Below are 26,937 nucleotides of genomic sequence, written 5' to 3'. Positions count from 1 at the left end.
TGCCACCACCTGGCTATAATTTACTCTTATGTCCCACAAAACTCCCACTGTGCCTGATGTAGTTAGCTGTCCATACATATGTATTAAATGCACTGGATATAACATACACTGAATTATAGCTATGAAGAAGCCTTCTGCTCTCCAGCATTCTTCTAAGTGTCTATTAATGATTATTTAAACACTGGGAAATCTTAGTTTTTTCTGTATTTGATGTAGAGTGTAATTATCCATCTGGATTTTGAGATTTCAAATTGCTCTGCAGAATTGGTTTAGGAAATGTTGACCATTTAACATCAGTCTTTTTAAACTATGACTTTTTTAAGGCATGATGTGTAAACATTTCTAAACCATTTTTAAGGCCGTCTTCCAAAGCTTACTCAGCCTCCACCACCTCGGAACAGCAATAACCTCAAGAACACTACAGCTCCTCCCAAACTAGGTAAACGTATGCCTGCTTTTAATATGAGAGTTTGATATGCCCTGGATTTGTGACATAATGTCCTATATATCTAAAACATTATAAAAATCAACTTACCTTATCAAGCTGCTAATGATAAAAAAATAAAGATTTCTTCAAACTTTTTTTCAAGGTCGTGTACCTAAATTTAACCAAGCACTTCAGCCTCGAAGTAGGAATGAACTTCCTGCACAGACAGCACAGACAACTGCTACTCCTGATATAAAAAATACAACTGTAACTCCCAATGTAACCAAAGGTAGGCAGACTAGACCAGGCGCAGACACTGTTACCTGGTGGGGGTTCTTGTTTTCAACTCGGGGTTTCCAGCTCTCCAGCTCACAGACTTCATCTGTACTTTTGCTGCTCATACAAAGAAAATGAACTTCTCTCTTAAGGGAAAAGCCCTCATGTACCTAAGTCTGTTCCTCTGGTACATAAAAGCCTGATGCTTAACTATTGCTCTGGGCTGTTCTGTAGGCCGCCTGTATGACGCCCATCATCAACTAAGCACACTGTCTCAAGCTCAGATGTGTATCACTTCTAGGCTTGATTAAGCCACAGCAGTAAACAAGCTTTTTTGCCCACAGTATGTGTTACTTTACAAACAGGAAAGTTAATAGAGGAGAGGATGAAACAAAAATAGGACTTTGGGGTAAAAAAACACATACTTCAAGTAACATTCTCATTTTTAAAAAACCCTCTGCTTTCTATACATTTGTAATTTTTTTCTGATTATTCATTCAAACATTAGAATTACTTCTAAATTGTATGAAGAATATGAGTACAGTGTTAAAAGGCACAAACCATTGCAGTTCTTTTTACTTGTTGAAAAGAAAATTTTCAGTTAAATTCAGAAAATAAAGTGCTAGTGTCATAGGAGAATTCCGGCCAGCGCTAACAGATGAAATCCGCTCATTTTCAGTAAAGTGTGGAAAAGAACGAATTACTAGGGGAAACACTAGGTCCTGTCTCATTAATAAAAGTGCGAAGCTCTGGGATGGTTTTATAACATCCTGAGAAGGAAACAGCAGGGCAGCAAGCTGTAAATCTGCACAGCTGCAGAGTCAGAGGGTTGGAGAAGAGGAGAAGAGAGAGCTGGCAAGCAGGATGAGCAGCTGGGGGGTGGGGGGATACACATAGGACATCTGAAAAAGAGAGAAAGAAGGAAAAGCATGCTTGGTGCCAGGCTGTGGTTCTGGGTTCAGAGATACTGGACTGATCCCAGACTCTTATGTCTCCACACTGAGGGTTGTACCAGGGACACGCAGTTAGAAATAAAAGTGGAGAGACAGTTTATGAAAAAAAAAAAGAAAAAGTGTATCAAGAGTGGAAGTGGAGTTAGCTGAAAGAAAGCCCCAAAACTGTTGGGACATAAAGCGTGTAGCCACCTATAGGACCTTTAACTGCACTGACTCCCGTGTGTATCACTGGCTTTTCTCAGGCATTCTCTACTTGTACTTAAAAATCTTGGGTGGGAAGTCTTGGCCTGGTCTGTTTTCTTTCATCTTGATGTTTCCCTCTCTAGTCACTACCCTCCAGCCACTAGAGGGTGCCTAATCCACAGTAGCGCCCCACCTGCCCCTTCTGGAATTTAACTGCTTTCGTTTTCTAAAAATTTTATGTAAATCAGATAACTTTCTCCAACTTTCCATACATGAGCTTCTTTCCTGTCTTCATCTTCCTCGTGGGGTAGGAAAAGCTAAACAGAAACAAGAGTACTCAAGGCAAATAGAGCTGAGCATATCCCAGGAACCACTCCCAGGTTCCCAATAGTAATGCAAACGTACAATGCTTTTTCTGAATATAAGCTGAACTGTTTGTGTTTACGTAAGATGAGAAGACAACCTCAGTTGTGTTCCTTGGGCGCCATCTACCTTTTCTGTCAGATAGGGTCTCTTTCTGGCCTGGAACTTGCCAACGGAGCTGGCTAGCGAGCCTCCACCACGTCGCCAACACTCCGAGCTTTTTTGTGTTTTTAACATGGGTTCTGGAGACTGAATTCAAGACCTTGTGCTTACAAGGCAGCTACTTCACTAGCGCCTGTGTCTAGGCAGAGGTCGTGGTGTCAGGGCTTTAATTAGACTAGTCATGTATATACACCTGTACTGTTCCATCCAGCTATTAAAAACATTAAGGAAAGCCGGGTGGTGGTGGTGCACGCCTTTAATCCCAGCACTCGGGAGGCAGAGGAGGCAGATCTCTGTGAGTTCAAGACCAGCCTGGTCTACAAGAGCTAGTTCCAGGACAGCCTCCAAAGCCACAGAGAAACCCTGTCTCAAAAAAAAAAAAAAAAAAAAAAAAAAAAAAAAAAAAAAAAAAAAAAAAATTAAGGAAAGGACGTTTTTATTTTTCTGATTTCTGAGGGCTTCCTGGCCTCGGGCATGATTTTAATTTATCTACTACTATTGCTACTACTCCTCTTCCTCCTCCTGCATTTGGTTTCCTGGAGAAAGTCATGCTGTGGTCAGATGTGTGATGGCAATCTTACAGATGCCTCCAGTGAGCTACTCCTCATATTCTCAAACACTTGACCAAGGGAGTTTCCACTCACCCACGTTTCCCCTCCACCTTTACAAGGTGGAGACTATGAAAAGGAAAATCCCTTTTTGGGAGGAGCCTGCAGACTTAACCAATAGCCTCTGTCCAAGGCTTTTGTAAAGGAAGCCTTCTGTGCTGCCCACGGAGTCCCTTCCCCTGGACCTGGTACCTGCATCTGCTTCCTAAGTACCTGACCTTACTGTCACCCTCTCCTGGTCCCTCTTCTGTGGTGTGCTTCTTCCTCTCTTGGGTGCAGTGGAGTGAAGAGTAAAGGAGATGCTATGGGTTAGACTCGCAGTGGCTGCTCTGAGCCCAGTGACTTGTCAGCATTTGCTGCTCCTGTCCTGCTCACTGGCAGCAGAGGATTGAGAGGAGAAGGAAGGAATTAGTATTCCAAGTAGCTTTAAGCAGACCATTTTCTGTGGGACGTGATGAGGATGGAAGGTGATGTCTGCATCCCTGTCCACTCCAGCATCAAGTGCATTTCTGACTATTTACACACAGATTGCTTTCTGTGCTTGGCTCCACTGTTACCTGGCCATATCTACAGAGACTTTGTCTTGATATTGCAACATCATTTTCAGTTGCTAGATTATCTCATCTATGGTGAAGATAGCACAGTTCATCACTGGATCTTCGGATTCCAGGTTTCACTCTTCTGCAGAAATTAGAATGGGAAACTTTGAAGATGTTTCTTTGAATGTCTTGATGTCTTCCCAAGGATAAGTTCATGATGTAGAATGGCAGCTTTTAATGGCTTCTTATACATACTGCCTCAAAACAGCAATCAGAAATACAGTATTCATATTCTTATCAACAAACCTGTTTCCTGCTATCCTTCCTCAAAATGCCCATTCTTCTTTTAATGGCTGCCAATCTTGAGCAAAAGTAGAACCTCGTTTTGGTTTTAACTGGCATTTCTTTGCAGTAGAGTCTTGCTTTTATTTTCTTGACGGATTGCTAGTTGACCATGAAGTTGTTATTACATCGTTTTTGGCCTGTGATATCTTACAAAACATACTCAACTATGTATACCTGAGATGCTTTTCTGGTTGATCATTTGTCTTTCAACTTTTGGCAATTTAAAGCCTAGACTGCTTTCAAACATGTGCACAGATAGAACGGGGAGCATGCTGAAGGAACTGTCCACAGGCTGTGTCACCCATTTGTGACCAGCCTTGTTTCATAATGATGTTTAAGATTCTTTGAGACAAAGTATTGAGCTATGATAATCTGGTTCAACTTCTGTCTTTTCCTTCACGATTTCTGCTCCACGGGTTAATGTGGTTGTTCTGTTTTATGACTTCAGATGTCGCACTGGCTGCCGTTCTTGTTCCTGTGCTGGTCATGGCCCTCACCACACTCATCCTCATTCTGGTGTGTGCTTGGCACTGGAGAAACAGGTCAGTAACAAGCTTGTTTACATGATTGATCCTCGGAGACATGCAATGATGGGAAACAGACCCTAGGTATATATAATACTGGAAGTCCAGTACATTCACCTGTTAGGATAGTCACTAGAATAACACCAGGTCTCTCCTTCAGCTCCAAGGACAGTTGGTTACTGTGGAGCTCTCATGGTAAGTGAGGTCTACATTGTACATTAGCATCTATACATTAAGATGAACAGTGACATACAGCTATTTAGTAATACTGAAAAAATTTGACTGGTTGACTTCTCTAACATGTTTAGTGGGGTTGGCTGACCAAAATAACAAACATATAAGTGTTATATAAATGAATTACCCAGAAGACCATGAAAGTCAGCCTGAAACCCTCTCTTCAGGTGGGACAGTTCATGTTTTGCCTAAAGAAATGGGATCTGCCCAGATAGAAGAGAGTAGATGTCTTAATGTTCAGGTTTCAAGAAGAAAATACCATAAAACAGATAGTTTGTAAAACAAGTTTCCTTGTTGTAGTTCCGGAGACTGAGAATTGGAACAAGAGGTGCTGGCACAGGAGTGGCTCAAGAGACCCCTTTGTGGGTCAGACAGTGGAGGAGGGGTGAACAAGCTCCCTTAGGCCTCTTCTAGGGGTACTGATTCCAATGAAATCATGACCTGATCCCTCCCAAGAGCCCCACTTGCCAACACTATCACCATGTGGGGTTAGGATTCCAACATCTGAATCCTGTAGAGAGACAGGCATTCACAGTCTTATCACAGTTAAGAATAGACTAAACTGGGGGAATTGCTTAAGACAAGACAGAGATGAGATGGTAGGCTATAGAATAAGCAGTGAGTCCTCTCCTATGAGCCTGGCATGGGGGTGTACCAATGTAACTATGGAGGCACTCTCTGAGCTTGGGTCAGGAAGGGCTTTCTGGTTCTGTTGTATAGATTAGAAAGCATTTGGTGTTAAACTGACTGGTTTTAATCAGATGACTGTAGAAAGCGACAGGGTTGGGTCAGGTGAATAGTAAAGAGGTAAGAAGAGGCATCCAGATGAGTATGGAACTGTTTGGTCAGGCAGAAGGACAGCACCATGCTTCTACAGAGAGGACATGCTTTACAGCATGGCAGAAGGGTGCAAGACTAGTGCATGCGAAGGGAGATGCAGCATTATTCTGGGGTGGGCTGCCATTTCTGGCTTTTGGAGTGTGACTAGTAGCAGGAAGGACAGGTTTGATGGAGAAAGCAGATGACTTCATGTGCTCACCATTCAACAAATATTTGAATACTTGGCTGCCACCTTGTACCATGTGCAACCCATGTGCTAAAGATCTATACATCCCAGCAGGGAAATAAATGGCTTGAGATCTTTATGAAAACCACACTGGTGATCTCAAACAAATCCTACAGCTTTGTGTATCCTCATATGTAAAGCAGAGTAATTTCTGCTTTCTTGGTAGCCTGACTGTAAACACTAACTTTAGTTAGATTAGATTTGCACAATTCTATCAATGGCCTTTCATTTGCTGGGTTTTCTTTGTAAACAGCTGAGTAAGTAGTAATATTTTTTTGTTTTTATAATGTGTATTTTTATTAGTTGAGAATTACATAATTACACTTTGATCATACTCACCCTCATCCCAACTCCTCCCAGATCTAACCTCCCTTCATTCCATACCCACTCAATATTATCTGTCCACACCTGTCCAACTAAATCAGTGTTTGTATACTTTTGGGTGTGTGGCCATCCACCTACCAGGGACCACACCTCTGAAGAAAACTAATTCTCCCTCTTTTGGTAGCTTTTAATTACCAACAACTCCTCAGAGGGGTTGGAACTTCATGACCACCTCCCTTTTGTTTGCTGGAATTTGATCTGGCTTGATCTTTACATTTGTATCCTGTGTATATAGTTGTACATATACCACGACACACATGTGCACATTGAGGACAATTTGTGGGAATCTGTTTTTCTCCTTCCACCCTGTGGCTTCTAGGATGATGAAACTCAGGTCCTCAGGCTTGATGGCAAGCCCCTTTACCAGTGGAACTGTCTCCCCAGCCCCAGTGAGATTGTTCCCTGTATCTGAAAATGTCCTTTTTTCACTGCTGGTTTCCTGATGTAAAAGGCTCTGGGTAAATAGTGATTCTTAACAGACAGTAGTACTCCTGGCAAGGACAAATCAGAATTGAGAGGGTGGGGAAGTAGGCTGGGAATAGACGTGTTCATCGTACGTGGGCCTTTTTCTTCCTCACAGACTCTGGAGGGCCTTCCAAGCCTGCAGGAGCCTTCTCACCCCCTCCCCCCAACACTGCTTGTCACTGCTAGTGACAGATATCGATACGGTTGTTCACTGGGCTTGCATGGGTGAAGATGTCTGTACATTAGGAGTATGAGAGGCTCAAACCTTATCTGAGCCAAAGGACCACGTGCTCCTGACTAGTTCATAACTGCTGTCTGTGCTGCTCTTTGGGAGATTTTTTACTAGAGGATTCACTGTCTTCTAACTTTTAATTTCAGAAAGAAGAAAACAGAAGGCACCTATGACTTACCACACTGGGATCGGGCAGGTAACTTGTGGACTTAGCGTCTTCTAATCAGAAAGAAATCTTTCCTCTGCTGGGTGTGGAGCGGGAGGAGGAAAATGTTCTCAGACCCTTAGTGATGATGCCTCAGTTAGAAATTAACATACTTGGGCTGGAGAGATGACTCAGTGGTTAAGAGCACTGGCTGCTTTTCCAAAGGACCCAGGTTCAATTCCCAGCACCCACACAGTGGCTCATAACTGTCTGTAACTCCAGGTCCAGGGGATCTGACACCCTCACTCAGACATACATACATATAAAACACCAATGAACAAAAATAAAAATAAGTCATTAGAAAAAAATAAATTAACATGTTTCCACCATTTGTTTCATAAATAATAAAAGGAGGAATATAAATTTCTTGCAACACCCATTGTTATCTTTTCCTCTGTAAAGTTGTTTTTTTCCTGCAATTATTCCTCTTGAGGAGACCAGCCTTCCATGTGGTCTGTGTAACCACTGAGAAACAAGGACCAGCCAAGCATTGGTGCACACACCTTTAATCCCAGCACTCAGTAGACAGAGGCAGGTGAATCTTTGTGAGTTCAAGACCAGCCTGGTCTACAAGAGCTAGTTCCAGGACAGCCTCCAAAAGCCACAGAGAAACCCTGTCTCGGGGGGGGGGGGGGGGGGGGGGGGGAGACAATGCCCAGGGCCCCAGTAACAGTATACATATGTGTGTGACTCTACCATGGTGATCACCAGTGGAATCCAGATCTTTTAAGAACTTGTGAAGGCCTTGGTCATATGAATTGCTGAAATCCCCTTCCTAGTCTCATTACTAGGTCAGTGCTATGACCAGAGTATATAAAGCTTCTGGCTAAACAGTCCAGCCCAAGGACAATTAAAAAGTGTTGGAGGTTTTGAGAAAAGCTCTTTAAAAGTCCTGAAATGACCCTGTCTGACCATGTATTAGTAGTGATTTATTTCTGCATGCACATTGGGTCAAGACTTTTGCCATTTGCTGCTTTGTGCTGGACATTCTGTCAAAGCAAAGTCACCTCAAACATGAACCTGATTTCTATAGAATTGGTCTCTGTAAGTAATACATGGTCCCTGGCTTACAATCACAATGAAGGTTGGTGGAAAGGAGTGAAGCAGTTTCTCCCTGCCAAATCCCTGGAACATGAGGAGACTCCAGTTCGATACAGCAATAGTGAAGTTAGTCACTTGAGTCCGAGAGAAGTCACCACAGTGCTACAAGCTGATTCTGCAGGTAAGACTACGAAAAAAAAAACACAAAAAAAACAAAACAAACAAACAAACAAAAAAACACTTATGCTTGTTCTAAGGACTTTCAGATTTACAATATGTTTGATCTTTTTCATAAATTAAAGATAACCTATATTTTGGGGCTGGAGAAACAGTTTAACACTTACGAGCACCTGTGGCTCTTGCAGAGGACCTGAGTTCCATTCCCAGCGCCCACACAGTGGCTCACAACCATCTCTGTAACTCTAGTTCTGGGTGATCAGACCCCTTCTTTGACCTCTGCAGGTACCAGGCACACAACATGGTACACAGGCATGCATGTAGGCAAAGAATCATACATATTAAAAACACATAAGATAAACTGTGTTCTGAAGGTTAATGTTTTCAAAAGATAACCTTGAGATAATAAATCATTTCTGCTTAGTTATTCTGTTATAAAACTGAAGCATTCCTTTCTGAAGACACTGGGCATTATATCTATTAGCCTTGGGGTTGGTTTGCTAGCCCAATAAATAAGTGAGCCCCAGGTCTCGGTGAGAGACACTGTCTCAACAAAAAAAAACAAAACAAAACAAAAACAAAAAAACAAAACAAAAAAACACACAGTGAACAGCTCTTGAGAAATAATACCCAGTTGTTGACCTCTGGCCTCCATATGTACATGAACACCAGTACATAAAATAATAAGAGACCAGGAAAAACTGAAGGACAGTAGCATCCTGCTGCTGCCCTAGTACTTGTCCATTCTAACCGTTTCCTGATGCCTCCAAAGGCAAAAGGAGGTGACGTTTCCTAAGACACATGCTTACTCCATCAAGAAAACACTTCCTTCCATTCAGGCACTGCTTTTAAAGCTAAAGAGCATCCACAAATACTTGGTGCAAAAGTATAGGAATGCGGCTTTTTGTTGTGTCAGGTTACTATTGTAAGGTGCTAGATAACATATTTCCATGATGTAATGTTTGGTTTTGGTACAACCTGTAGCTGTCACCTTAAAGTTACGTAATCTTTTTTCATAAGACAAGTGTCCCATTGTGTTTTGTGGTACCCACAGAATACGCACAGCCCCTCGTGGGAGGAATTGTTGGCACACTCCATCAAAGATCTACCTTTAAGCCTGAAGAAGGAAAAGAAGCAGGCTACGCGGACCTAGATCCTTACAACTCTCCAGTGCAGGAAGTGTACCATGCCTATGCTGAACCGTTGCCCATAACAGGGCCTGAGTATGCGACCCCGATCGTCATGGACATGTCAGGGCATCCCACAGCCTCAATTGGTCTGCCCTCTACATCCACTTTCAAATCGGCAGGGAACCAACCGCCTCCCGCTTTAGTGGGGACTTACAACACACTCCTCTCCAGGACTGACAGTTGCTCCTCCTCGGGCCGGGCTCAGTACGACACCCCGAAAGGCGGGAAGCCAGCCGCTGCCCCAGAGGAACTGGTGTACCAGGTACCACAGAGCACCCAGGAAGTAGCAGGAGCAGGAGGGGATGAGAAGTGTGATGTTTTTAAAGAAATCCTTTGACGGTGGTGCTGCTTTTTACAAAGCATCCATTTAAAGCACATGGCTTTTTTCATTTGTAGTGGTAGTAATAGTAGAATGTATTACGTATCTGTCACTGAAGTGGTTAGGGGAATGTGGTGACCGAGGTACAAGAAACTACTTATCTTGTCATCTTGCTTTAAAGGTGTTACTGTGTGGCACATTTACAGCTTGCCTGTTACATTTCAAACATCCTGTTTGTTACTACTGTAAAACACTATTTTTAATACAGAAAAAACTCCCTATCATGCACTTCAAAGAACCTGAAAAAAAAAATCACTGAGTATTTATTACCAATGCTGCAGGTACATTAATGAACTTGAGATGGTTCTGTAAGCCTTGCTGGCAATAATGCATGGTACTGTTCTTGAAATATCAAATGGCTTGAAAATTCTCCCTTTGTGAAAGGTAGGTACTATCATGTTCTCCTCTTTCCACCCTGCATCACTGTCTGCAATCTTTTTTCTTCAAAACAGCAATCCATAAACATTGTCCTAGCTGCAGCCATGTACACTGCTCTTTATTTCCTTAGGAAGGTGCATAGCTGGAGCACCCTACCTTGCAGTACACTGGGTGACAGACTTCTCGTGTGATGACACTGTTCTTAACACCTGGTGGCACAGGTCTCACCTATGCTCATCCCACCCAGGACATCTTGTGGCCTTGCTCAAACCTTTGTTTATAAATGCTGGTGGCCTCTTTTTCAGTAGGCAGTCTCTCCCAGTCGTTAAGTCTACATCTTCCTATGGAGATGAGAGAGAAGCAACTTACAATTTAGAAAAGCAGTAAAGGGAATAATCCTTCTGCTTCACTCTGCGGTGATACTTAAATTACTTTATGAAAGAACTGGAGACTAAAGCTTAATTAACCTCCTTGGTTTTTATCTACACACAAGCCCAAATGCAAAACTTTTCTCTGAGTCCCAAGGTATGTTATAATTTCAGTCATACCTTTTTTCAATTTTCTCCAGTAAACTAATATAAGAAAAAGAAAACCAATGTGAACTAGACCTGATTGATGGCTCAGGCCTGAAGTCCTAAGTACCTGGGAGGCTGAGGTGAGAGTTTGAGGTCTACAGCGTAAGTTCAGGATTAACCTAGGTCACTCATAAAATCCTGTCTCAAAATAAGACGGGTGTGGGGATATGTCTCAGTGGCTTGTGCTTGCCTACAGCATGAGTGAGGCCCTAGATTCAATCCTAGTACTACAAAAGAGCTAACATGCATTCTTCAGTTCTGTGTGATTCTGTGGGAGGAGACCTAAGTGGTCCTTTGTGTCAGACCTGGCCAAACGATGGCAGAGCATCGGAACTATATGTGATTCTTCCCAGCAACTTACTTGTCGCTGCTTGAGCATGGCCTGCCCTGCACTTGTTTCAGATAGGGTAAATCAGACATTGTAATGAATTAGCCTGTAGTGCAGAAATCACCTTCTAACATCTGTTGGCTGGCAAGATAACCGAGGAGCCATCAGATGTAGACATAGAACTTCGTATTGCTGTCCACAAACCAGTTTGTTGGTTTAGTTTTAAAGTATACTGGGCCATCAGGCCCTGGTCATTTTTCTCAGCTTGTACCATCCAGGTTACACATATTGACAAACTTGACTAAATTTGGATAATGGTAAACAGTATTGACTTTGCTTCCTTCCACAAATACATCAGTATTGTAAAACATTGCTTCAGAAACAGAACTGTTTGATTCTGCAGGTTGTCTCCTCCTCCTCCAATTGTGTTGTTTTTATTGTAATTTCCTTTTATTTTGCAGACTGAGGCACCATTACACTCACTGAAAAATCAATGCATATTTTGTTTCAGAGTAATGAAGCAAAAAGCACAGATATTGAACTTGTACTGAAACATTAAAGAATGTGTAAAGCACACAATGTAGTTGTCCCCTTTCAGGTGGGAACGAAGTAAACCACTTGCTGTTTTTTTCATGCTTAGTATGCAGAATAGAGTTTTCTTGGAGTCAGATTCCCGTTGGTAGCTTTAAGAGAGACATTTGGAAGATGAAGTCATTTTCCCAAAGAAGCTTGCTATTTTGTGTAACTGTGTCTCAGATAACTTTCCCCAGAACTTTTTAAAAATAAGTTCTCCATGCTTTCTGGTATGATATTGTAAGACTTGATTCATATTGCCACTGTGCTGTCTTTGAACTCTACCAATGGTTTTCACAAACACCTGGTTGTTTTTACATATTTTCAACTTTGCAGATGAAGAGCTGAGCCTCATTCAAATGATTTTTTTCTGGTTTTGTATTTTTACTTTGGTTTTATATTATAGATTGTTTTGGGTTCTCGGTCACTTACATGTCTGATACAGAGCTTTGGAAGACAATCAAGTAAAATGTGAAAGGAACCATTTCTTGACCAAATTCCTTGATATGTTTTTTAGTTCTTTGCTTGAAATACTTAAGTCACTGTGGTGTATCTGGTTTTTCTTTTCCAGATAACACACTTATAGGAATATGTAGACAGCAGTGTGGCAAGCGTGACCTTTGGAGGTTTCATAAAATTGTACCGACTTGGCTGTTGCTTGCTTCTTGGAACCAGTACAGATTAAAGAGGTTGTGAATTCTGGTTTGCATTTTATTAAATGCTGTTTAGATCCAAGTAGTTCCTGTCAAATGTGCCAGGTCTAGTCCAGTTATTTAATTCATGTTTCACTATTTGCACTTTGCATTGAACAATGGTCTATTCGCTGTTCACTTAGAGAATTTATACAGTCATTATGGTTATGGTGTGTTCTATGTATGTGCTTCTCCTCTCCCTGTCCCAGGGACAAAGCACTAAATAAGGATGTGGCCACAAAGCTGTGGTCAGGGATTGAGTAGGAGCTTCTTTGCCTTGGCTCCGCATTGTCACCTGGAAAGTAGAAAACCAAGGCAGACGAGACCACTTTAGAAAGAACCCAGAGACTATGGGGGGACACTGGGAGGTTTCCAGACCCTCTGTGGAGAACTGATGAAGCTCTGTGTAGGAGTTGTTAATTCTACCTTTTGGTTTTGAACTTGAAGTCCCTAAACTGCAAAATCTAGTGAGTTGGATGGTTCAAGTGTGTTTAGGTTAACTGTGGCACCAATTTTTATTTAGTCCAGCTTGTGTGTAGTTTCTCTTGTTTTCCATTTTTGGCACTAGGAATGGTAAAAATAAAACATGTATTGAAATACAGAGGAAGTGAAAATGGCTTGAGTGTCAGTTATATTCTCCCAGAATGTATTTTTCTTACCTCGGCATGTACTGTAGTCACTTGATATCTGTATATGTTGCTAGAATTTAGGCTGTTTAAAATAGTAAGATTCTAATGTGTTTTTAATAAATTATATGTGTGTCTTGCTCAGATTATTTGGATTAAATAAAACACCGTTGACATCAGCTCCATAAACTGCCAACTTTCTCAACACTGACAACGGTCACATTTTTATGACCAAGATTATAGTGCCTGTAGCATCATTTCAAAACGCTCCCATTAGTTTTTCTCCTTTGCTCCCCTGTCAGCTCTACCCTTTTTCAAGCCTGGGAAGCCCAGGTCCCTGTGGCCATGTGGTAAGAGGGAAAAATACCCCATGAATATGGTGAGTCCTCTGGTGCCCAGATTCTGCTTGGAGTTACGAAGCTGGGCCCTGTGCTGATATGAGCTAGCCTCACTGTCTGACCCCTGCCAAATCAGCAACTAACTCACCCCCCAACATAAGCTGTTTTTTCAGTATTTCATTCATTCTTTTTCTGGTTTTTAATTCTTTATGTATACTTTCTCTAGGGAGGCAAGTTAGTTGCCACTGACTCCAACATTTCCAGTAAGACTTACTGTTCAAAGGATAGCGATTCTTCATTCAACTCAGATTTCTGACAATATTTGAGTCCATTCTCATCACCTCTTCTGTTCTGTTCTCCTCCCATCATACCCCCAAGAGCCTTTGGTTGTGTGGGTTAACAATTGAAAAGGGAGACTGCTTCACAAGGCTAGCTTTTGTTTGTGGTTCATCAGACTTTCCTCACAGGTACCTGAATCGGCCTGGTAAATTTTTGAGTGAAGGCTAAATTTATTCTTGAGAAATACATTTTTTCCCATACAAATAATCAGCTGCAATCTTAAGACTGTACAATTTTCATTTTTTTACTTTTCTAATTTGCTCCAAATAAACATTTAAGAGTTGATGAAGACATTAAACTGGGAAAATAATTTAAGTTTTCTCATTCTTGTCCTTGCTTAGCATTTTACAAACTGGTACTCCTTTATTCCCAGCACTCTGGAGGCAGAGAGGTAGCCTGAACTACACTATGGTTTCTCTACCATCCAGAGCTTACATAAACCTTGTCTTAAAAAAAAAAAAAAAAAGATGCTACAGGATGCCTGGAACATAGTTGTAATCCCAGAACTTAGGAGGGTGAGGTGAGAGAACCAACTTGGAGGCCAGCCTAGGCTACATAGTAAGAACCTGCCCACCCTGCACCCCCCGCAACCGCTATGAACACCACCACACCGTGGACTCCACAACCAAGTGGTGCTACTTTCTGCACCTGGCCCCCAATCATATGCCAGGAACAACAAATAATAAATAATTGTCTTGGAATGACATGTGGCCATCAAAACTAGTGATCAACTAAATCACCTGGAACTCTTAAGATGAAGGAACTACAAAAGTTATTTTAAACACCTCAAAACATTAGCTTGTTTTAAGAACAACACAGAACTTTACATATTTCCCTGATATCTTGATTAAAGGGTAATTTTGTATTTCATAAATATAATTCACAGAATTAAGCTGGTGGTTATAAATCACCAGGCAGCAACAGACTTAACATACATAATTGTTTGAGTTCATTCAACACATTTCAAAATAAACTAAAATTTGCAGTACAAAAATAAAACCAATACTGTTTAGCATATTTGATCTGTATAGTCAATCTTCAGTCAAGTTGATTACCATATTTTTCTCTATAATACTCGTTAAAAAGAGTTGTTCTGCAGTCACATTGTGATATGCATTCTGAAAGAGAAGATGAAATACGGTTGTCATCAGTCACGCTCTCCAGACATTATCAAAGCGAGATGCTCTGGTATCTGAAAGCTAAAAGTTCATCAGATGTTAAGGTAAGTGCACATGTCAGTAACAAGTTGCATGGACCTTTGTTCCCTGCCTGCTCATTTTTTGCTTGAGAGTGTCCCCTAAGTCTCACTTTCCACAGGAGCTTTATCTGGAGCAGTAAGTTACAGGAAGACCAGAAATGTACATCAGAATATGCAATGTAAGAAGTGGGGGAGCAATAGGTGTCTGTGCTTAAAAACTGACCTGGAGATAAGATATCATAAAACATAGTGGTTGCGGGTGTAGGTGGGTGGGTTGGTTGCTTTATGGAACAGACTACTTACAGCCCACTTACTATGTAGTAAACAATGACCTTAAGCTCCTGACCTTTAATACAACAGCTCATTTTGCATCACCTATGATGTCAGCCATGTGATGAGATGAAACGGGAGGATCGTAAGTGAAGGCCAGCTTGGATTACAAGGAGAGTCCCTGACCCTAGATATTTTTTAAAAGATCTGAGATACTAACTCAATTGTAGAATACTTGCCCGGCCTTCATAAGTCCCTGAGGTCAGTTCCCAATCCAGCAAAAAATAGTAGCTGCTGCTGGGTGTGTAGATTAGTGGACCCTAGGTCCAATCTCCAGCACCACAGTTTTTTTTTAAATCCATCCTATTGATGTCTCCAGGAAGTTGTCTCAATATTCTGCTCTTGTCTCAATATTGTACATGTGCTATCGGAAATTCGGGCTGAGGGAAAAGCTCAACGTTCATTCTAATCTTAAACCTTTGTCTCACGTTAGAAGAATAAAAGACAGCAGTAAAATTCAACATTTCCCAACTAAGGGATTCAGGTGTTATTTAACAACTGATTTCCTGAGCTACTGCGGGATCCTTTACAGCAAACCACTCATTTCTAACTTTTAAACAATGTTTTTGTGCCGCTTATGGTGTGTCATTAATCTAAGAACTCCAACAAGAGGAAATCCCTTCTCATTCAAAAGTGGACCCTCAGGAACCAGTCCACCAGCATCAGTATCTGATCAAGAGCATCATGACCTGGTAAAGAGGTCTGCTACTTTGTCACCGTGAAGTCTTTCATAGGGTTACAGTTTCTAGACCACCTTGTCTCCTTTACTAAAAATGGGATCATAATTACTATAACCATAGTGATGATTTGGTGAGTTTGTGTGTCTCAAACATACCGGTTGATTATATTTAAATAGTGTAAAAAATAAGACTCCATCCCTCTTGGAGTTTGATGAAACAGTCACCATGAGGTTACCCAAAGAATCTGAGACCCACAAGTTAGAAGCTGCTGCTATGATAAAATGACCTCTGGACCAGAAAGAACCCAGTTTTCAGCCTTTGGGAGCTCAAGAGTGTGAAATAGGACACACAGGTGGCTGGAGACAAAAGTCAGTGGGTAAAGTACTTGCAGGGAACTGAGTTCTAGCCCCAGCACATTTGTAAAAAGCCAGGTGTGGTGACAAATACTTGTGATCCCAGCTGTAGATAGGTAACTGGCTGGCTAGATAGCCTAGAATGGTAAGTAAATTCTGTACCAGTGAGGGGCTGGAAAGATGGCTTGGCAGTTAAGAACACTTGACTGCTGTTCCAGAGATCCTGAGTTCTCTTCCCAGCAACCACATGGTGACTCACAACCATATATAGTGGGATCTGACGCCCTCTTCTGGCATAAAGGTGAACATGCAGATAGAGCACTCATAAAATAAATAAGTCTTTGTAAAAGAAAGGAGGGAGAAAAAAAGTGACACTCCACATTGACCCCCGGCCCAGCTTCCAGAGACACCTACACATGTATTCATCTACAAATGTGATGAACACATTACATACAATTTAAAACAGTAAAGTAGAAAAATTACCTGTTTCATCAAAGACATGGTGGCGTTTCCATAGTAGTGTAAAGAACTGTTTGGGTTGTTAAAGTTGTATTTAAAACCGGCGAGGTGAACTTCACTGCATATGTGAAATGCCAATGTGATGGCAATAATTCCTGTCGTAGGGTGTTTGGGTTTCTAAGAAGAAATCAGAAACTTAAAAATACAAATAAGCAGCCGGGCGTTGGTGGCACACGCCTTTAATCCCAGCACTCAGGAGGCAGAGGCAGGAGGATCTCTGTGAGTTCAAGGCCAGCCTGGTCTCCAGAGAGAGTGCCAGGATAGGCTCCAAAGCTACACAGAGAAACCCTGTCTCGAAAAAAAAAAAAAATACAAATAAGCTACATTCTTCCCAGACATACCTAGTCTGATGAAAATGGAGTTCTAAACATTAAAAAAAGAGTAATAGTTAAGTCACCATTTTGTCCTAAGACTCAAGCCCAAAGAGAACCCACTACCCTACAAAGGCATATGCTGTGACTGGTATTTTGGAAAGTCAAAAGTGAAACATAGCTATAGTTTTGGCTCAGGGGGAAGCTGTGAATTGACAAGTACCCTGCTCATGTTCCACATGAGTCAAGCTCCTATGGAGAAGGCAAAGGCTTCGGAGAATTGAGAATACCAACAAAATGTAAGGACACTCTCTTCACTATAGCCTCTTGACCAACATGGTTTTTCCTTCCTCTTTCCAGCTTTTGAGATGTGAGAACTCTCAAACGCTCCCACAATGGTTGCTATGCCCAGCATATGTAGGAACTTCTGAAATTGAGCTAAGAGTCTCTTCTTCCTAAGTGGTATGCCTCTGGTATTTTGTGTAGCATGAAGTTGACTAACACAGAGTGCTTGAGACAATTCTTTTTTACTCTGAATAGCTGCATCCTTGTCCTGAAGCTATTCTGTACCCAGGGCTTCTGGGCAGCCCACTAGTCATGCAGGCCTCGATGTACAACATTAAAGATGAAGTTGTAAGAAATTAATTATTGAGCCTTCAGAAAAAGAGTATGTGAAGATCATACAAAGACAAAAGAAACCCAAAACACACACTTCTCACTTTTTTTTGCAACCTATAAAACATCAGATAATATTCATTTGGTGTCTAATTTCTGAACACAGTGATAGTCCTAAGAAAATTCCATCTGAACCATGGTTTTTAGCAGTTTCTGAAAGCTTTAATGTCCCTCTGTCCCCTTAGCTGCATCTTTAGTTTGAAAGCATGTGATGATACATACCTGATTTTTGGGAAACACTTTGGGAATTTGAAGCAGATTATAAGCTGCTTCTCTGATAATGTACGGATCTAATATTCTGATTTGGTATCGTTTATAGATCAAGTTTAAGGCTGGCATCTTCCAAAAGCCATTAGTGTTCTGAAATAAAGGACACAGAAAATGGGATGTTGTGAACGTATTTTACTTTAAGGGGGAAATACTGAAAGTCACCTGAACCAAATAGTTTTGCTAACTTACTATCTTGTTTCCTTTCATTATATTCAAGAGCCACAATAAGTCCTGGGGCTTAAAGACGATGAAAACCGCTGTGGAGTTGTGATCATTGTGAGCGGGGTCTGAAAAAACAGACTCTGGATAAAAAAGCCTGAAGGTTGTCCTTCTCCCAACATCCTCTTCATGTCCTAAAACAGGACCATTATTCATCCTGTGGGTAGTAAGACAGTGATAGATACAGGATGAGTAGAGTGTGAGTCCTTTTTTGTCAAGTTCTGAGGCTTCAGAATCTAATGGGCATCAGTCATTACTCCCACACTCAGAAGCACCCAAGACAATTGATTAATATTCTACAGTAATAACCAAGGAAATGATTCCTTTTTATGAAACAGCATCTGTATTTAAAAACAATGGCATCAGGCAGTCCTTTAGTCTGACCTGCACAGGACTAAAAGAAATGAGACTATGAAACCACAGAATTATAATGGTTAGAAGAGACCACATAACTGATAAGCATGAAGAATCACATTTAAGTTAGTGTAAAGACCCACTGAAATTGTGTTCTGGGGCTGGAGAGATACCTCAGTGGTTAAGAGCATTTGTTGTTCTTCCAGAGGACCAAAGTTCGGTTCCCAGCACCTATACACTGGTTCACAACCATCCCTAAATCCAGTTCTGGGGGACTTCTGATCTCCACAGGCAACAGGCACATACACAGTATACTTGCATGCATACAGGCAAACACACGCATAAAATAAAAGTAAATCCTTTTTTAAAAATAGTCTGAAATTAAATAACTACATAAAAATTCTGTATCACACTCAGCACAGTTAGACAAATTCCTTTAGTTACTGAACTATAAACAGTAAAAAGATCTGCTGTTGGATTAGTGAATACTCAAGGCCAATGTTAGACAATCACTGTTTGTGCATACAGAATAAAGGCATTCTATGAAAAAGGGATGTTTTGTTTCCAAAACAATGGTCCTTGGAAGGATAAATACTGTTTTACCCTTTTGTCAACTAACTCCATGTAATACAAGACACTTGCAGTAGCTTTTCAAAATGTACCCATGGTGTTTCCCTACAAAGACTTGCCAAGGTTCTAAAATTATCATAATTAAACATCTATAAGTGAGAAAAGGGATAAATCCAATTGTTTTATAAATCACCACAGCTTCTTCAGAATGGGTAATCAACCGAAAGTAAAATGACCTTGCTATGCAGAAATCAGCATGTTACCCAGGCAGCTTCCAGACACACTGCAAGGTCTTCGGTCTTCCCAGTGTGTGATCACATCATGGGCTACTAATACAATGGCTGCTTAAAGCTAACACACACACACACACACACACACACACACACACACACACACACACACACGGGGGCGGGGGGGGGGGGAGATACGGGGACAGACGGAAAGGTATAAGGAGGGAGAGAGAATATTACCCAGACAAAAACCTTAACTCCCCTACACGATGTATCAGAGACAATTGGCAGCTGTAACTATAGTTACATGGTCTCCTTTCCATTGAAAATGAGTCACACCCTTGAATTTGACCCCATGGCCTCTTCTTTTTATCATACCAAGCTCACTATTCATTTCAACTATTTTAACCATATGCCCTCTTAGATTCTGTAACCACCTCCAAGGCCCAGCTCATTTTTCAACTGCTCAGAACATTTCTCAATAGTTTTCTCTACTGGTTTCTCCCTCTTATCTGTCATTCCCTCAATTCATTCCAGCTGGGCTTCTTGCCATATCCTGCCTACAGCTTTTGTCAAGGGTGACAGTGACTGCTGGATTGACAATCCAATTGGCCCCCTTCTACTCTTACACAACTCATCATAATAGGACTTAGCTGATCACTCTTCTAAAACACTTAGCCCTCTTTTTGGCAACTGGGGTCACCTTGTTTTCTTCATGCTTCATTGGCAGATCACTCTTTTTCTTGTTCAACCTCTAAGTCTTTAGAGCTCCAAACTTTACTGCCAGATCCTCTCATGTGTTTCTCCATCGCTCCCAAGGCCAGTGATTCTCAACCTGTGGGTCAAACGACCTTTCACAGGGGTTGTATATCAGATGGCCTGCATATCAGATATGCATCATGATTCATAATGGTAGCAAAATGACAGTTCCGAAAAGTTTAACCTCTTTATGTGACTGTCCACTGACCTACTACATATCTCAAAGACATCTCCAAGATAACTAGTAGTATGGACTTTTTTTTTATTTTTCTTCTGAACTTAAGCCTAAATTTGTTGCCCAAACTTGCTAATGATACCATAACTCCCCAGCCGATCAACCAACGGAGGAGCTGAAAACAGCCACAGGTGCCCTTGCGTCCTTTATTCGCAGTGCTTTATCCAATAAGGCAGCAAATCCCATGCCCCTTTCTCCGTAACTCATTTCCAGTCTGCCCTCTTCCCTTCTTCCCTTCCGTGACAATTCTGCCCACGTATCTATTGTCTAAAGACAGCGACTTCTCTTAACGCTTCACACCCTGCTTTGTCTCTCGTGTTCCATTGTCTGTTGCAGCTAGAATACTTTAAAGACATAACCATATTTTAAGATCCTACCTAAAAGGCTTCAAAGGCTCCTAATGGACATAAAATTAACATTCAACCTTCTAATCTTAAAAGTCCTGCATAGCCTGTTCTTTGCCCACCTCCTCAGTTTCTAGATAGAAACTTGTCCCTGGCATATTAAGTGGACTTACGTTTAAATGTTTGTTAAATTGGTGATCTGAAATCTAGTTTACTGTACCCAGCAACCAAGGCAGAAAGCTGTATAATCAGGTGCATACACGGTCATTTTTGAAACACAGCTGTACTAGAGTGGGAAACCATTCTTTTTGAGCAATTCTAGATTAGCAAACAAGAGATGTAATTACCTTATTATTACATCATAGGAGTCGATTTTTTCTCCTAATGTCTTATTCTTCAACACTCCTCCATTACCAACCACCACACATCTTTTACACGGCACCCTGTTGGGCAAATAGACAAGTACGAGATTGAGAAGTCACATTTTTGATTTCGAGTGATTCTAAGAACCTGTTCCTGCTTTTAAGAACTAAGTGAAATTTCTCCCATCATCCAAGTAGAAAAATAACCAACTGTGCTGGTGGTCCAGAGATTCAGGAAAAATAATGCTATTGGCGGAAGTGTATCAACCCTTAGCAGCTAACACACACATCCATTCTCTCCTGTGTTCCTTGAAATTGCCAGTTTAGAGAGAAGCCTGAGAGCTCCTCATAGATAAATGAAGAAATAAATTTTGGAGGAAAAAAAATGTATCACTCAAAGTCCAAACTCCAAACAGGCGGGACTAACATTTGGTTCTAAACTTTCACAGTACCAAGGTGTTCAGTCAGCACAAGCTTGCTGTTACTAACATAGCTCGAATTACATCACTATCTGCTTTTAAACCTGTGTTCCCCATTCCTTATCTACCCCCTGGCTTTCTCTTGCATCAAATGTGTGGAAATGGCCGGTTTGGAATGTGGTAGAGGGAAGGCAGCTTTCTCCACCCTGCCTGGCCTCACTTCAATTTCTCAAACACTGACTGTTTCTTGGTGTTTCAGCCAAACACAATGTTTTCTGTGCTTCCGAAAAAGCTTCAAGTAGAGCACAAAGGGGACTTCCAGGACAGAGTCAAACCCTGGGGTGGCACAGCATTGGCCCTCAGCTGATGTGACACTGGCCTGGGGTTTTCTTGCTCTGACCATCATCCACTAACTAGTCCTAAGAAATGACAGATCTCTAGGAGATAAGACTGTGGAAGAGGAGTCCACAAAGCAGGGGAAGCCTAAAAGGCAAACGTGTTCCTCAAGCAAGCAGCAGAGCAGTCAACCCCCAAACTCAAAGACTTTTAAAACCTTCATGTGTAGTAAAACTGTACAAATGCTGTACGGTTTAATATTTAATATTTAATACAGTGTAATATTTAAACCTAGAGAATGCAGGAGTGGAGAAACACTTTCTTTAAAAAACAATACTGGGCTAAGTGATGACATATGCAATCTGTAGTCAAGTTTGTCCTTTTTAGAGACTTACATATTTCAATGAATTATGTCGTTTTAACACTGATATTACAAAAGCACTCCTAAAAATATAAAATTCCTTGCCTGTTTTAATTACATTTATTCTCTCTCAATCTCGTGGAGGGGGCATACAAATGTGGTGGTCAGAGGACAATTTCTAGGAATTGGTTCTCCTGTTCCATGATGCAGATGCTGATGATTGAACACTGGTCACATGACTGGTAGTGAACACCTTTACCCCCGGAGCCATCTCAGCAGCCCCTCACCCTAAAATATTTTCACACACTTTAACTGGAGGCTTAGTTCTCAGCAAGTATCAGTGCTGCTGGCATTGGTGTCTACTTCACCAGATAACAACAACAACAAGTTTTGTGGGTATCAGGAATTTGGGGGCTGAAAGACAGGAGGCATTTTATTGCCCAATAAAAACTGTGCCCAAACTTCCACATGATTGGTACATGTCACAATATGTTCTGGAGGGGTCCTCTTAGGTTTGTATATTTGAGAAAAGTAACTTGTCTGGAAAGCGAATGTGATCTGGGTGCATTATGTGAAATTTCCAAATAGTCAACAAAAATATTATGTCGAAAAAAATAAAGTAGTTTATGCATTAAGGAAGGAGAGAGGGGGGAGGAAGGAGAAAGAAAGAAAGAAGGAAAGGAAGGAAGGAAGAAAACCTCTCCCTAGAGGTGTTTATGAACAAGTGTGACCTCAATACGAACTGCAGGAAGCCCAGCTCACCAAAGCTCTCTGCTTCTCACTGCTGGAGGGAGGGTACCACTGGATAGTGAAACTCTTTTCAGAATATTATAGCTGTTCTCCTCAGGAGATCTGTCCCTTAAATGCCCTCCACAGGGAGCAATTCCCTCTCCAGAAACTCAGTGTCAGTTCTTTCCCAGGCTGATCCAGCAGAAGCTGGCTCCCCCCCCTCACCCCACCCCTGTCACCTCCCACTGGAAGTCCTGAGCAAGCCAGCAGGGGTGGCTCACAACAGACAGGTTAGAAGCAACAGCTGTTTCCATGAGACATCTTGGATGGAGAGGAGGGAAAAGCATCCCTAACCCCTCTGCCTCTAATGAAGACTGGAAACCACTTTCAGCTCTTCTATCCAGGGAAGAACTGCTTTCCCCTAAGCCCAGGGAGTAACCTCAAGACTCCAGCTTTTATCCTAACCTGGAGCCCCTATCTGATACCAGGCTATGGCCTTGACTACACCAACCACACAAGGGTAAGGGCTGTTAGGAGTGAAGGCTACCAGCATATCCCCCTGGGACTTACACCAGGGTTTCAACAAAGGATTCCTGTCTCGTAAGCTCCAGCTCTGAAGTTGATTACTGAAAGAGGTAACTTGGCTCAGTCCCACACTGGGCTAGTCCCCTAATGCTGCAATTGTGTTCCTAGAGTGTACCTCCTTATAGGAGTAGGTTGTATGTGGCATCGTGACCTAAGGATTAAAGACAGCCACCATCTGTTATGCTATCTCACTGATTACCCCTCTCAAAGTGGGAGTCCTAGACCTCCCACAGACCTTACGAACACTGTCAGCCAAGAGACCAAAGGATACAGGGTTCAGCAGATCTCCTCTACAGAGTCCTCTACAACTCACTCGATGATAGTGGGAATTCCATTTTCTGTTTTCTTCTTTGTGGGCTTTATTGGGGATAGGGAAAGAGGGGGCCTTTACTGGAGGAAAAGCCCTCCAGGCCTTCCAGGGGAACCCTTGTCACTGAGATTCCATCTTTCCTCAGAAGAAAGGATACCACAAAGAGGGATACACTTCTCTGAAGCTCACATAGGCTACAGGGGAGTGGGGGCGGTGCTAACATGGCCCTCTCCCAGTAGCATCTTACCATAGGTCCACTGCAGTTCTGGCAGGTACAGAATGGTACAAACTGAATCATTTATCCCAGAATCCATTTCTCCCAAACAGATTCTCATGTTCTATGAAAGAACTGATGCTTTCCACTCTTCATGATACACCTGACTTTGGACCCTGGCTGCCCTGGCACCTTAGATATCAGGAATGATTCCCAGAATCCCCTGGTGACTGTGTAACTTCGTCGTGTTTACTTTTTATTTGTTTGTTTGTTTTTTGAGACCGGGTTTCTCTATGTAGCCTTGGCTGTCCTGGAACTTCTTCTGTTAACCAGGACGGCCCGGAACCCATAGAAATCTGTCTGCCTTTGCCTCTGGAGTGCTGGGATTAGAGAAGTGCACCACCACCAGCACCACCGGGCTCATCATGTTTACTTAACAGGTTCTTCATATACAAATAGCCACGGTGAATTTTTTTGAGTGCCCAGAAGAAAGAATTGTGTCATTTTTTCTTGCCTGTCACTCCAACTAAACCACTTACCCCATTCATAGGTGTTTTTGGTTTGGTTGGGTTCTCACCTTACGTGTGTGTGTGTGTGTGTGTGTGTGTGTGTGTGTGTGTGTGTGTAAGTTATTTTCCTAAAGTGTCTGGAGAAGAGGATTTCTATTACTCTCCCCTGGGGAAAAAAAGTAAGGAAATGCAAAGCTCCCCTCCCCCCAAAAGTCTTATCCACAAATCAGATAACTGCAGAGTGTCTGAACTTGTTAAAGAAAAACCTGAACAGCTGCTGAGGAAGTAGGGCAAAGATTCACTCCCCCCAGGGGAAAGGCAAGTTTCTCCTCAGATCAGGCAAAACCAAGAGTCACTGCTGTATAGGGCCACAACCCCTGGCAGAGTCGCTGCCGCACACAATACACAGAATGCAAACTGTAGCTGCTGTTACAAACCACCAGAGATGGGCATTCATTATTGTGCTTTTAAATGTTCTCTTTCTACCTTGGCCACATGCCGAACATCAAATCATGTCACTCTATCTTCAGTGTAAGAATCTAGGCAGATACTACTGGCCATGCTCTCAATAACCAGAAACTTGTTTTTGTAAGCCTACAATGGAGAGCTCATTATCCCTGACACTGATTGGTCTAGAGGCAGCCACGTGACTCATCCCATGTGATCAGTCAGATAGGAGGGTAGCCTGTCAGATGTTTTCAGAAAAGATTCTGCCCCTGGAAAGTGAATGGTAGGAGTAAAACATTATTTTTGATCTGCCTCTTCCTTTCAGCTTAGACACTGACAGTGGGGGACATAAGGTATCCCGAAAGAGAAAAGAACCAGAGAGAGTCCTCCGTAACACCATTGAGCCACTATTCAACCCAACCAGAGACACACCGTAAAGAGGCTGAGACTGTACAGTCTCAATTCAGGAAGCTTCAGTCAACTTGGGTGCAAATTAGCACTCCCTGGGGTTATACACTTTACACTCAGTGAAGCCATGGGCTGGTACCCTACCAAAACTACATACCTGCAGATCTAAAACCACACATGAGCGATAAGACGTGTTCAGTCAGCAATCTATAGTCCTTGCAGCCAAACCCTAAAATAACACGTAATCAGGGATGGAAACTGGGTTCTGGACTCATGTTCCCTTAGTGCCTCTAGGAACTAGGCTTGGCCATCTGACTCTCTCATCTCAGTTTATGTGAAGTACAGAAACTAGTTATGTCTTCTGACCTTCCATGTTGTGGGGTTTTTTTGTTGTTGTTTTGTTTTGTTTCTGGACAGGGGCTCTTTGCTCCGGCCTGGGGAGCCCCAGCTCTTGTATCTTTTCTCAGCATCTGTGCAGAGATGACAGAAAACAGGTAGTGGTTGCCCAATGCTTCTCCCACAAATGACCCATCTGTTGGTCACAGCTTCCTCTGCCCTCAGCCCCCTCCACCCCTCCACAAGCATTGAGGTAAACAACCTTTCACTCAGCAAGATGTTGGAGTATGGACAGGATGCAGCCCTTCACTGTGCTTACAGTGCCCCTAACAAGCTTCTGTTCTTTATAACTCTCCTCACAGGCTCCTGCTCAGCCTCTCCATGGTAACCAATCCAAGTGAGTTCTGTTGAGCTGACACAATGGGTTCTACTTCAGTGAGCAGCTAGGCAGTTTTTACAACCCATCACCCATTAGTTGCCAACCAACTTAACACAGGTGTTTCCCTTAGTAAGCTATTAATATGTAGTTACTATGTAACTACCTAGGCTGCTGGACTGAGCATTCTCCATCTGGTGGGTGGGGGCGGGGAGCTAATTGGTACATTTGAAATGAGAGCTGCAGTTCTGTATGCCAAGGATTTTGTGGCTTCTGGGGAGGGATAAAATTCCATACAAGAGATTGCAATATCCCTGGGGCTGGGACCAGGCTAGAGCAAGGAAATCATAAACTTAGATAGAATATGACCTTGTTCTAAGTGTTCCTTGCAATTTCCTTGTAAATGTCCATCTTAGGCAAAGCTCACTGGACATGGAAACGATGCTCCCTGGGCTTAGGTGGAGAGAAAAACCTATATCTTTGAGAAAGGACGGGAGCAGCACAGAGAAGCATGGCTGGGCTATTTATTTAACCCAGTTGACTTCAGAATTCCTCCATGGCACAGAAACACTTGGGGACCAAAGAGATGACAGAAAACTTCTGTCACCATGCTTCCTTCTACCCTTAAAACAGGACATACATTTTTTATTACATTTTGTTTACTTAGTTTGAGAGAGAGCACTCAGTTCTGTCTTCTCGATAGGTGGGTATTGGAGGTTGAACTCAGGGTTGGAGGCTCGGCAGCCATCTTACCAGATGGACACTCCAGGACCTAGACAACAGGCCAACATCACTCATCATCTTTCTAGCCAGGCATGGCCAGTGCATGAGTTTACCCTGTGGGCTGTCACCAATGATTGCCAGTGCCTGTTTAATGATCAGTTCTGAGGGAG

General features: G+C 42.2%; 2 protein-coding genes across 9 annotated transcripts in view; one reads left to right on the top strand and one right to left on the bottom strand.

Moving 5' to 3' along the window:
• The window catches only part of Dcbld2 (discoidin, CUB and LCCL domain containing 2), a 65,971-nt gene extending 52,864 nt beyond the window's left edge, over nt 1-13,107 (top strand). For 3 of the 4 annotated variants that reach the window (XM_035444447.1, XM_027412455.2, XM_027412457.2), the window contains 6 exons: nt 359-439; nt 591-716; nt 4,308-4,401; nt 6,911-6,960; nt 8,003-8,191; nt 9,242-13,107. In XM_035444447.1, the coding sequence (XP_035300338.1) occupies nt 359-439; nt 591-716; nt 4,308-4,401; nt 6,911-6,960; nt 8,003-8,191; nt 9,242-9,714 (1,013 nt within the window). In that variant the 3' untranslated portion in view covers nt 9,715-13,107. The remainder of the gene's footprint in view (nt 1-358; nt 440-590; nt 717-4,307; nt 4,402-6,910; nt 6,961-8,002; nt 8,192-9,241) is intronic. The other variant, XM_027412456.2, reaches the window with a different exon arrangement.
• A 726-nt stretch (nt 13,108-13,833) lies between these two features.
• St3gal6 (ST3 beta-galactoside alpha-2,3-sialyltransferase 6) overlaps nt 13,834-26,937 on the bottom strand; it is a 54,652-nt gene continuing 41,548 nt past the window's right edge. For all 5 annotated transcript variants that reach the window (XM_027412458.2, XM_027412460.2, XM_027412459.2 and 2 more), the window contains 5 exons: nt 21,000-21,095; nt 18,131-18,317; nt 17,894-18,031; nt 16,650-16,802; nt 13,834-14,723 (listed from right to left, as the gene is read on the bottom strand). In XM_027412458.2, the coding sequence (XP_027268259.1) occupies nt 14,637-14,723; nt 16,650-16,802; nt 17,894-18,031; nt 18,131-18,317; nt 21,000-21,095 (661 nt within the window). In that variant the 3' untranslated portion in view covers nt 13,834-14,636. The remainder of the gene's footprint in view (nt 14,724-16,649; nt 16,803-17,893; nt 18,032-18,130; nt 18,318-20,999; nt 21,096-26,937) is intronic.

This window comes from Cricetulus griseus, chromosome 4, assembly GCF_003668045.3.
Source record: "Cricetulus griseus strain 17A/GY chromosome 4, alternate assembly CriGri-PICRH-1.0, whole genome shotgun sequence".
Classification (NCBI taxonomy): Eukaryota; Metazoa; Chordata; class Mammalia; order Rodentia; family Cricetidae; genus Cricetulus; species Cricetulus griseus.
Note: the sequence above shows the minus strand (reverse complement) of the source record. Positions and strands in the feature narration are given on the sequence as shown.